Source organism: Cimex lectularius, unplaced genomic scaffold (assembly GCF_000648675.2).
Source record: "Cimex lectularius strain Harlan isolate CLEC.00 unplaced genomic scaffold, Clec_2.1 scaffold111, whole genome shotgun sequence".
NCBI classification, from domain to species: domain Eukaryota; kingdom Metazoa; phylum Arthropoda; class Insecta; order Hemiptera; family Cimicidae; genus Cimex; species Cimex lectularius.
The window spans coordinates 1,412,994-1,425,960 of NW_019392681.1; the positions used below are offsets into that span (position 1 = coordinate 1,412,994).

The 12,967-nt window shown below is 37.9% G+C and overlaps 1 protein-coding gene across 1 annotated transcript in view; it reads left to right on the forward strand.

Annotated features, from left to right (window-relative positions):
• LOC106668641 (phosphoinositide 3-kinase adapter protein 1) overlaps positions 1-12,967 on the forward strand; it is a 139,953-nt gene that overhangs the window by 33,506 nt on the left and 93,480 nt on the right. Inside the window, exon 3 of the mRNA XM_014397574.2 lies at positions 5,129-5,356. Coding sequence (XP_014253060.1) covers positions 5,129-5,356 — 228 coding nt within the window. The remainder of the gene's footprint in view (positions 1-5,128; positions 5,357-12,967) is intronic.

Sequence of the window (12,967 nt, forward strand, 5' to 3'; positions counted from 1 at the left end):
TCCCCCTTTTTTTTTTACAAGAGAGCAACTTCTATTTTTAAACTATTGTCTCTTTATGTTCGCCTGAGTTTCACAACCTCCGAAAGACGCGGCGAATCTACGGAGAAAATGCAATTCGTTAAGGATCGTCCAGAAAAAACCCCTTGAAATAATAACTCTTAATTATTTAAGAATGAGACGTTACTACTGGCAAGTCGTTGGAACACAGGTCGGTTTGTCTGTCTTATTATTTCCCTATCGTCAATTTAAATATATAATCTGCAGGAATCTTTTTAACTGACAAATTTTTACAGCTTAATTCGTATAACACTCCATAAGAATTTTTGTTATACAAATTATCCCCATTGGTACAAACCTCCATCAGTTTATCATTTGTATCAATCATCCCCTCCTTCATAAACTATTCCTTTTTCACACCAACCGATCTTCAGCTTAAAAAATTAGATTTAATTAGTTTATTATAAGCGAATGATTCTATCTAACGGTAACAGTCTGTTTGTTCAGTCATGAGATAATTAAATTCTTAATTAAACTGGTTTAATTTGCACAAATCGATCTAATTGTAAAGTCAAATCCGTTTTCCCTCTATACTGAAAATGTCAAGCGGTTGTTCCTCGTTTTATTTAAAGGATGAAGAATTGGATCTTGTAGTGTAATTGTATTAGCTATGTCGATTTAAAATTACAACAAAACAAATGAAATAAACTACATTATCAGAATTAAATTACACTAAAAAATTAGAAGTTGAATACTAACAATAATATTTGAAATTTGGCAATATGGCATCATAGTTGAACCTTTGCGACAAAAGAATATTCAATCGTTTAACTAGAAAGCTGTCCAACGAACTGCACTACAACAATTCATCCCTTACAATCCATCAGGCATAAAGTTCCCAAATATTCGTTCGTCCTGAAAAGGACAATGAGGATCTTTAACGCCATACCGGCCATTCCGAGTGGAAGGATATGCAGTAAGCATCAGACCGTATGACGCGCGTAAAGGGTTATCCTAAGTTGCTGAAATGTATCAGCCTGGTCTCCCAAGCACTCCCTAGGTAGAGAAGGCCACTCTCCCAGGTCCGCGGTTTTGTTTAAAGTGGAATTGCTAACCACCCCTAGCGGAGACTGCCTTCGGTAAAGGACGCCATTCGTGTAGGCACCACCGACCACTATCCGTCCCATCCGCCATTCCTCATGCATTCGAGGGACTCCGTCAGCATAGTCTGAGTGTCCTCAACGCTATACGCTTCGATGGTCCGATCCTTCGTCTCCCGTGAGGACGGGGTTGCAACGAAGGTCATACGTAAGTGCTTGGGCGGAGGTCACAGATAGAAGAACAGCCTCTTCTCTGTTCCCGCTAAGAGCATCACCACTAACCACTACGAGTCCATTCCCATTGTGGCAGGGCTGAACTTTGGAATATTTCTGCTACCCCGTAGTACAGATGGTTATGCACCCTCCCCGTCTATGCAGACAGGATCTGGTACCCTAAACCTCGTGTGCCTCTGATAAAGCACCCGCCGTCCCCTGCCGACCTTAAGGCCGACACGAATCCAGCTTGTGCTTTAGTGAGGTTGCCACGCCCTCAAGGCTGCACCATTATTTTGTAACCAAGGGTTGGGGCAGTCTCAAGGAAGAATTCCGACGGACCTGGATTGAGAAAGACAAAATCCAACGGGTTGATGGATGTTTGGCCAAACCCGATGACGACAAACGCTAACTCTTCGCTCAACACGTCACTGCAGTATGTGATCCCCAACCAGATATCCCAGGCCTTCTCAATCTCGTAACGGCTTCCATGACTGGATGGTTATTGTTTATGTTTCCATGGTATTATTTATAAGTTATGAGCTTTACTTATTAAATCAAACCAATGCAGTTATAATAAAAAATAATAATATTTTTTAAAATTTGTCGATAATGACTATTCTGGTCTGGCAATCCACTCTGCAACAGACGAGTTTCATTTTGACATTCTCAGTGTTAGGTTTGGGAGATTATAAAAAATTCAATGTTTTTAGTAAGAACAATTTTATTTATATTGTACCCACTCATGATATATTACTAATTAATGATTTTATATAAGTCAAATCTGCACACGATGTATAGAGTTGAGCCTATCATTTCTCGCAGTCCAACGGCAATTCAAGCTTGTGTAATTTACAATAAATTACCGGAAGGCCTCCAGAATCACCCACCCCGGCTGTTGGCAGTTCGGAGTCAAACTTCGATCTTGGCCCGTCTAGCTACCGAGGTGGGGCTCCAGGGTCCATCATTTTAACCCCCAACGCAATCAGATCCCAAATCCATTCACACCCCTACAGTACATTTTTATTTGTTTACAATTCACTCAGTTAGGGTGGTGGAGTTTCTCGAAAACTATCATTACCATATGCAATAAAATTGTTATAATAAAATTTTTCCTCCAATAATCGGAACAGGGGACCCAGATACTCAAATGACCCTTCTTCTGGAGCCAGGTCCTCCGAGGGCCAGATACTCAAATGAACCTTCTTCTGGAGCCAGGTCCTCCGAGGGCCAGATACTCAAATGACCCTTCTTCTGGAGCCAGGTCCTCCGAGGGCCAGATACTCAAATGACCCTTCTTCTGGAGCCAGGTCCTCCGAGGGCCAGATACTCAAATGACCCTTCTTCTGGAGCCAGGTCCTCCGAGGGCCAGATACTCAAATGACCCTTCTTCTGGAGCCAGGTCCTCCGAGGGCCAGATACTCAAATGACCCTTCTTCTGGAGCCAGGTCCTCCGAGGGCCAGATACTCAAATGACCCTTCTTCTGGAGCCAGGTCCTCCGAGGGCCAGATACTCAAATGACCCTTCTTCTGGAGCCAGGTCCTCCGAGGGCCAGATACTCAAATGACCCTTCTTCTGGAGCCAGGTCCTCCGAGGGCCTAATCTGTCTGCTGCAGCAACTATTCGGCGGTAACGCAAACATCATTAAGCTTACCATATAATCAAGATTAATTTATATAGAGGTTATCTATTTTTTAAAATGCCCAGATTTTGATTTTCTTGTTAAAAAGTTATAGTCAGTCAAGTCGAAGCTTATATTTAGTCAAACAGGGTGAAAAAGGATATTAGATTAAAATATTTCTTGTCTGCTTCTTTTTAAAAATACGAATAATGAACACGGGTTAGTTATTCGAAAATTTGGTGTTGTCACTCGGCGTTACATTACAGACAAGGCGACGGCTAAGTTATACCATTTAAAACTATAAACATTGGCCGAGTTCCATTAGAGGAGGAACGAACAATAATAAATTTTCACCCTCTTTCAAATCCGAGGCGTGGATAACATAAAGAAATTTTTTTTAACCCGATCCGTATAAACAGAAGTTAAAATTCCTCTTTCTAAAACCTGTAAATGTTGTTTGTAACGTTTGCTCGTGTTAATGGCATTCTACAGAAACGTATGGTAGTAGCTTCTTTTTTATAAAATGGAACATGTTGAATACAATTTTCACTATAGCAAACAATCCAATGAGACAAAAGCAGTCATTATATCGTGACAATAACAAATAAAACAGTTTAAACTCAAAATTCAACTTAAATTAATCAAACTATACAGGCTACTGAATAATAAATTGGTTTATTTTTGATCAGTCATGTTGAATAAGCCCAGTTGAAACACAATGTGCATAAACATTGATTTCGGTTAATACAAAGATAACAAACCTTCTCGTTTCATTGAAACAGAAACTTTAGAGATAAATCAATGTTTTTATTGCGAACTTCGATGTGTTTCTTCTAATTGGTCTGTGTATTTGTTAACTCTCACATAAACAATAACGGACGGGCGATTTAATGTCAAACCACCCCGGACTTCTAATGAGGGGGGTTGAGATGGGGAGTTGGTGTCCGAGTGGATCGAGGTGGTAGAGCAGCGGCGTATCAAGCCGAAGGTCGTGGGTTCGAATCCCTCTCGTGCCATTAGCTTTTTTCATCTCAACTAAAAACCTTAATTTATTGTAAAGTATTAATTGGTCAAGCGGACCACGAAATTAGTGAATTTAATGAATTAACATGAAGTACACTTCACTAAAGCTCTCCGTCGCCATTTCAATTGTCGTCGAGAATCCAAACCGATTACACGACATTTGAAAAATGGCAAAAGGAGGGAAAACTCATAAGGTGGGGTTGAGATGGGGAGTTGATGTCCGAGTGGATCGAGGTCACGATAGCTCAGGTGGTAGAGCAGCGACGTATCAAGCCGAAGGTCGTGGGTTCGAATCCCTCTCGTGCCATTAGCTTTTTTCATCTCATCTAAAAACCTTAATTTATTGTAACTTCTAAACAAACTCCTTCTATCTCATTCCGAAGTCCTCTCGGATCGATGGTTTAACGTAAGAATCGGCACCGATTTTTCACCCCTCACGTCAATTAAAACTGGCGTTCCACAAGGAAGTATCCTAGGTCTAATCTTTTACCCATCTACACGTCCAAACGCACGACTCACAACCCGCGGACTTCACCGTAATCCTACCTACACATTCCAATCCTATCCTAGCCTCAGATATAATCCAAAAATATCTGAGCCTCATTATCAACTGGTGTACTCGGAGGCAAACCAGGCTGAAGCAAAAAAGACAAGAAGACACCTACCAAAATGAACACTAATTGTAAGCAAACATAATAAACAAACCGCTTATAAAACACTCATCATTGGGCTTACGGGGTCGAACTGTTGGGATCGGGGAAATCTTCCAACCTACAACGAATCCAAACCTCTTAATCTAACGTTTTCGATGTATCCTCAACCCTTCCTTTTACGTCACCAATCCGTCAAGATCTTAAAATCCTATTCGTGAAGTATCTGATCCTAGCTTCCTCAATTTCCACTCCACCCTACTCCTTCACCCAAACCACTAGCCCAAGCTTTTTCCTCAATGACCACTTATCATCCACTAAAACGACGATGGCCTCGTGTTCTAACCTTGTTCTAACTGGTCCTCCTGGTCGGACGACTTTTTTCCGTTTTTTTCCACAAAAAATAAATTAAATTTGAAATAAAACGATACTAAGCATTAATCAAATGGTCCATCTGAACTATGTTTCTAGTTGGTTTCAAAGTATATCAAAGGATTAACTTAAATCAACCTTCTTTTTACAGACAACCCGTCGTATTTTCGTTTGGGAAATGACGCCGAAGAATTATGCCAGGGAGGCCCGAGGGCTATCGACATGGCACCAGAAGAGCGAAAGTGGATGAGGCGATCCAGCGACCATGAGAGGGTCGTACTCGGAAGAGGCACAGCGGCTTACTACAACGTCTCTCAGAACAACACAAACCACAGAAGACACAGTTTCGCATCTTCCAGCCTCCAAAGAACCCATTCAGGTAATGTCAATATTCTGTTGATCAGTTTTCCTTAGGAAATTAGGCAATGAAGGGACGGTAGTTGGGCGCTATAGAAATCAATTCCCTTGTCGTATTACTCCTTGTATTTTTTTATATAAAAAGTTTCTTTTCCAATTGGAGTTAGTATGGTTTAAAATAATTAAGAAATGGTTTCGCCTTAAGGTATTTGGCAAATATTTTTATTAAGATGCAGTAGCATGGAGAAGCAAGGTCAGGACACTAGTAGAAACCAATTGTTATGTAAAATCAAGGTAAAGTAGAAATCTATTTTTTTGACATACCACATCCTTGGCTTTTGATCTTAAGCAGTTTCTTTTCCATTTTTTTCCATTTTCAAATTTAAGAAATCGTTTCGCCTTAAGGAAGTGAGCTCGTGCTTCAAAGTGGTGGTAGTCTGAGTTAGCTAGGTCAGGACTGTGATGGGGGTGTGGTAGATCCTCAATCCCCTGGTGGTACCACCCCTTCGTGTGAACTGTAAAAGTTTTCTACTAATCTTTAAGTGTATGAAATGGTGTTTATTTAAGAAAGTATTTATTCTTTAGATACTATAGTGTCAAGGAGCAAGGCCAGTAGTGTGAGCTTCAGTAGATTATCAATTCCCATGTCTAGCTGGATTTTAATCTCAAAAGGCTTCTTTTACTGTTTTTATCTCTCCAAATAGATGAAACAGTTTCTCCTTGAGGATAAATATCCGTGGTTTTAACAGGTGTTGGTCTAAAGTAGCAAGGTCAGAACTGTAATTGGGGTATGGTTAAAGCTGGTGGTACTTCTACTTTTATGTTGATTGAAACAATTTTTCAAAACTGTTTTTACATCTTCCATAGTGTCTAACATTTTTATTTTACAAAGGTTATGCGAAAGCTGGTAAAACGTATTATCTATTGAAGCAAGGTAAAAATTGAGGGGGGCCACTACTTTGAATTTTATTGAAAAAGTATTCTACTTTGTTTTTAAATCTTTTGATGTCTAAAACGTTTTTATAAAAAAAAGTAATGCAGGATTCGTAATAGATAGTTGTCTGATGGACCAAAGACAAGAATGGGGTGGGTGAAATAGTGCTCCAATTCTCTGGTGTCACAGTACACAGATTTTGACTGGAAATAGTTCTCTATTGTAATTTTTACGCCTTCAAATGGATTAAACGAATTTTTATTGAAGAAGTGGGCCCCCTGAAAGGTGGTAATCTGAATGTGCGATAGAAGCTTAATTCCCTCAGAACAACTTCTTGTCGTCGATTTGTTTTAACTTCTTCACATAAATGGTGCAATTTCCTTTAAGGAAAAAGGCCAGTAAGCGATAAGCTTGAATGAACCTGGTATTGTTGGGTTTAGTAGAAACACTGTTTTCTGGGGGCGTCGGTGGCCACATCGGATTAGGCTTGACCCAGCGTTCATCACTGAAGGTAAAGGTCCCTGGTTCGAATCCAGCGGGCCTGCATTGCACCCGACATACTTACAAATGGGCTGTTTTTCATAAACACCGGCACCCCGGGGGTTGATTATAACCTCTGCTGTGCGAACCCTCGTAAAACCATAATAATAAATAAACACTGTTTTCTGATGACTCCTGCCCTTGAGTATCTTTTGAAAATAATCTTCCTCTCCAGTTTTCAATATTTAAATAGATGTAACTTTTCCTCTTAAGTAAATGGGTTATTGCTTAAAAGGGATGGGTGACCGAAGAAGACTATTCAGGACTGTAGTGTTGGTGCAGTAGAAACACAATTCCTTGATGAATCCTTTTCTCATTACTTTTTAAATCAACAACGGCTTCTCTATTTGTTTTTTCAAATGTATGAAACGTTTTACGTTTTTCCCAAACGTGAATAAATCATTATTCTTAAGGGGAGTGGTAGTTGCAGGGGCCATGTCTGGGATATAATGCGGGTGTCGTGGAAGCAAATTCATCACCCTCTTCAACGACTAGATTTTTTCTTTTGAAGGAATCGTGATGTAAACGTCCATATATTTTTAATATCTTATTGACTTCTAAAGTTTACGAAATCTGTTTGTCCTCTCTCCTAGATTGTACCCTCCTAGTCAGAAACCACCTTTATCCTTTCAAACCGCTTCTAATCTTTTTTAATCCGGAACGCTCAATCAAAACCGCACAAGACAAATATTTTTCTAAGAGCCGGATTAGACATTTCCCTATTCGTAAATATAACAGCATTAAGCCAGGCAAACATGCTTAGCATAGTTTGATTCATCTTGACAACAAAAAGAATGGTCGACAGTGTAAAAAATATATGTATCGGTTCGTAAAATAATAGAGAATGAATATTATCTGTTAGTTGAGATTTATAAAAAACCACTAGGATAAGTTCATCGTATCTTTAAAAGCTTTCATGCTTTATTGAAGGATTCACCAGATGTTTGAAGATCGGTAAAATCAAGTCATACGTGTTTTCTAAGGATATCTTTTAAGGGCTGATGTCGTCTTCAGGGTTAAATTACATTTTTTAAACTTCTTAATCTAAAAGTAGCACTCGAGCATTAATTGGAATTTCAAGATGACCTTGTTCCCCCAAGAGTGGCTTTTAAGTTCTTTTTTGGTATCTCGTAAGGGCACATGTCCCCTTATCGCTGTCTGCCTCTCGTCTGCGTCAATACCAGGCTCGTATTTACAAATAAATTCCGCCAACACTTTGCGTACAGTCCCGCTACATTGTGTGCTTTAATAGGTGATAAAAAGTGACTTGAGCCTTCGGCCGTTGGGCTTTTTAATTCCGGATGCTTTTGTATTCACGCCGCGTCCCGGGTCGGCGGCGTCACGGATTCGGCCGATTTCACCGTCTTTTCGCCCTTTCTAACATATTCTATTAATCAACCGGGTTGTAAAAGCGTCATTTTTCTGTCTTAAGTTGAAAGTTTTTACGCCGAGTTTAGATAGATCTTTGTGCCGTCGAGGAAGTACGGTTCAAGGGTCTCCTGGCCCAGATTTGCTTACACAGGACGGAAAAGTGTTTTTTCCCTTTCTCGTGACTCCAGGGTAAATAGAGGTTCGTTTCATTTTCATTTTCTTAGGGTTTAAGGGCTTATTGATTCGGTCCCAAACCAAAGGAAAAACAAACGTAAATTATCTTGGTAAAGTCGTCCCCTTTAAATTTACAAATGCAAAATTACAAAAGTACATTTATCACGTTTTTTTAATTAATAAAGTAGATTCCATGCTGTATTTTACAATTAATTGAGGCGCACAATTAATTAGTGGGAGAGTTTACACACGCAAATAATGGGGTTTCATGATTATGGAATTGATAACCATAAGAAAATTATTACTTTATATAATTTGTTTAAATGGTTTTCTATCACATTTCACCTATATTTTACTAATAAACTGTTCTTAGTTTATGTTAGGTCAAATTATTATTTATATATTTTAGGGTTTTCTCGCTTTTTTCATCAATATTTTACTAATAAGCTGTTCTTAGTTTATGCTAGGATAAATTATTATTTTATGTACATACATACGTGTATGTATATTTTTTGGGGGTTTTCTGGCACTTTTCACTTATATTATTCTGTACTTCGTTTTTGCTTAATTATTATTTTATACATTTTTTAGAATTTTCTAGCATACTTCACCTATATTTTTACCAACAAACTGTTCTTAGTTTATGCTGGGTCAAATTATTATATATATTTTAGGATTTTCTCGCTTTCTTCGTCAATATTTTACTAATAATCCGTTTTTAGTTTATGCTAGGATAAATTATTATTTTATGTCCATACATACGTGTATGTATATTTTTTGGGGGTTTTCTGGCACTTTTCAATTATATTCTTCTGTTCTTGGTTTATACTTAATTATTATTTTATACATTTTTTAGAGTTTTCTAGCACAAATGCAAAAAAAATTATGAAATAATAATTTGCCTAGCAAAAATCATAAACTGTTATGTTTAGTTTATCCGTAAAATATGGGTGAATTGTGCTAGGAAACCCTAAAAGAAATATTTAAAATAGTTATATATATATAAAATAATACTTCCACCATCACCAAATTAGGCTAGTTTTTTTTGGGGGGGCGGGAAATTGAGTTTAAAATGAAAGAGGTCGTAATATGAAATATTTTTATTACAGATAAATTACAGATTAATTATATTACAGATCAAATTTTATCTGTACAAATCATACGAATGTATTTATTAGATTGAATTTTTTATGTATATGTAGGTGGTCCTGTGGAGGAATATACAGTACCTTGCGGACCCACCAGCCTATGTTAGTTTTATATATGTATATCTTTTTTTGGTAATTGTGGACGAGACACCGTCGTAAAACACCGGTGTCTCATAAATTTTTACTTGTATGAACATACTTATGTATAAGTATGAAGTTTCAAGATAGTGTGAATCTTTTTAATAACGTGAATGTATTTATTAGCAGGAATGACGGTGGATCCACAGTGTCCTAAGACCTGCCAAACTTAGGTTAGGCCCAATATACGTATGGACGTATCAAGATGGTTGCGAAGCCTTTTCAGCACGTGTGGAAGTGCCATTTAGGATGAATAATGTAGTGGCCGAAGTTTCAACAAAAATGGAAGGTCCCAAGCATAGCCCTAGCGGTACCTAGCCGGCCAGAAAAAAATAATCTAGGACAAACCAAAAACAGTTTAATTATTACTGCTTACAACGTAAATTGTCTCATAGCAATAATTGATAAATAATACGTATTTTGGCAACATCTGTACTTTACCCACAGTTAGGCTGTAAATAAAAATTTTTGATAGGTTTTCGAACTAAAGAATTTCTACAATTACCAAAGTACATAAAACTTTTTAATATTTTAGCTTGTTTAACATTGTGACATCGTTTAACGATTTTTTGTAGGAGAAACCTTTAGAGAGGCCTAGGGTGCTCGGCTTATTTCGTATCTAGGTAATCCCATAAATTTTCGATGAGATTAATGTCCTGGCTTTGAGGAGAATCTATTTCCCTCTTCTCAATATTCTCTTCTTATTTATTACGCAGGAGGGTCAAATAAATTTCAAACAATATCCCTTTTGCGACTCATACTTTGTCATGCAAATTTGAACAATTTTAACAATGATCATTTTATGAAAAATAATATACAAATACATTCTCCTTATTATAAGTGAGAAATTAAATTCCTGTTGTACACAAATCAAGTAAAATGGATGTTTAACTTTAGACTCCGTAAGAAGATTATTCACGTCAACTGCTTGTTAATTAATCGACTGTTTGTTTCAAATTAGTAAGGAACAAATACGGCTAAATTGAGACATTAAGGTTCATATTTTTTGATGAAGACAATACAAATACCTCACAACAATTAAAATATGAAACTTTTTCATTTATTTTTATAATTATAGAATGATGATCTGCCGTGAAAATTGCTCTCCTTTATCAGACGTTTCATCTTTTATCGGTTCAATTTTCCATGAGAACAACTTTCAGGCACGAAACGACCTATCAGCCTGAACAGGCGATCAATCATACACTCAAATCGCTTATCATACGGCATCGAGTAAATCCTAACGTAAATTCCAGCAAGCGCGTGAACACCAACAATCCATCACAGATATTTTAAAAATAGAAAAGTACATTTTGGAAAATAATATTGTATTTTCCTCTTTTACTGAGAACTTCTTTTTTACTTTTACTTTTACTTCTTCTTCTTCACCCCTCTTGTCGCACTTTCTCTTTTCTTATGTTTTAGTACTGTTTCTCAGTCCCTCACTTTCTTGTTTCAGCTCTCACTCACTTACTCCATCTCACTCTCTCTCTTTCTTTCTCTCTCTTCCAGTTGTGCTTAAAAGAACTTGTCCCCAGGTTATAATAAAATTTATTTCCTCTTTCGCATGCTCGCTCTCACTCTTTCTCTTTCTCTCTCTCTTTTTCTTTCTCTTCCTGTCTTGCTCTCTCGTTCTCTTTCTCTCTCTCTTTTTCTTTCTCTTCCTTGCTTGCTCTCTCGTTCTATCTCTTGCTTGCTATCTCTTTCTCTCTTCCCTGCTTGTTCTCTCGTTCTCTCTCTCTCTCTCTCGTTTTCACTCCCCCTTGCTCTCTCGTTTTCTCTCTTGCTTGCTATCTCTTTCTCTCTTCCTTGCTTGTTCCCTCGTTCTCTTTCTCTCTCTCTTTTTCTTTCTCTTCCTTGTTTGCTCTCTCGTTCTCTCTCTCTCTCTTTCTTGCTCTCTCTCGTTTTCTCTCTTGCTTGCTATCTCTTTCTCTCTCTCTTCCTTTCTTGTTCTCTCGTTCCCTATCTCTCTCTCTTTCTCCTGCTCTCTCTCTCGTTTTCTCCCTTGCTTGCTATCTCTTTCTCTCTCTCTTCCTTTCTTGTTCTCTCGTTCCCTATCTCTCTCTCTTTCTCCTGCTCTCTCTCTCGTTTTCTCCCTTGCTTGCTATCTCTTTCTCTCTCTCTTCCTTGCTTGTTCTCTCGTTCTCTCTCCCTCTGTCCCTCTCTCTCTCTTGCCCTCTCTCGTTTTCTCTCTTGCTTGCTCTTTCTCTCTCTCTTTCTGTCTCCTTCTGTATCTTCTTTCTCTTCTCTCACGCTCTCTTTTTCTGTCTCGCTGTCACACACACACGCACACACACACACGCACACACACACACACACACACACACACACACACACACACACACACACACACAAAGAAGCTTTTCTCTCTTACTAACTTTGAATGAACCGTACATATAGACTTTTTACATCACAATATATCCATAATAATGTTAATAGTAAAACATGCAGAAAATTACATATTTAAAAATCGAACATGTATGTGAAAAGGTCGTAAGCCCACCAAAAGTTGTGTATAAAAGTCTATGAGGCTAGATAATTAAGCATTCTGTTTTACTGTCAGAGATTTTATTCCCTTCTCATTTAGAATAAATCAAGTTTTTTCAGTCTTTTTATTCCATTCCGATTTTGTGTTTGTAACATTTTCAGAACGTTTTAAATATATTCCAGATTTAGTTTGATCATAGATTTTTCATTACCGTGAAGAGTCAAAAATAAAAGTTGTAGGATTTTTGTACTTGTTTTGTTCATGGTTAAGTGTACATGTGCACAGATAGATTCATCAAAGAGAGCCTACACAATCAGTTATTCAAGAGGCGACGGCACACAAGTTGTACGGCCGTTGAATTACCGTCGGACACGGCTTAAGGTTGAAAAAATTAAAAGAAGGAGAAGAAAAAAAAGTGCTAGTTATCGAATCCGGGCGTGTATCTGTTGTTATGTACGGCCAGGCGTCGATCTGTGTGGAACGGATGTAGGATCTTATTTACATAGAATGGGACTTGATTTACGTTCCAAAGCGGGAGGAACTCACCTTCCTGGAATATGGTCAAGTTTTCCAGTGAATGGGCTAACTGGTTCATCGGACGTCCTACTTTCTAATAGTGGAAAATGTTACAGGGCGGGTTTAAACATTTAACTTTTTTTTTTAACAGCACATAAATTAAGCTGCTCTACGTCATCAACGCAATAACTGGGGCTGTTACAATTGAGGATAAGACAAATCCATAAGGATTTCCACCTTTCTACCGAGCAAATTAAATTAAATTTTAACTCCGTGTATAATTCCGTTCTGTCTCTTGTTTGCAACTTTGTAATAATTAACTGG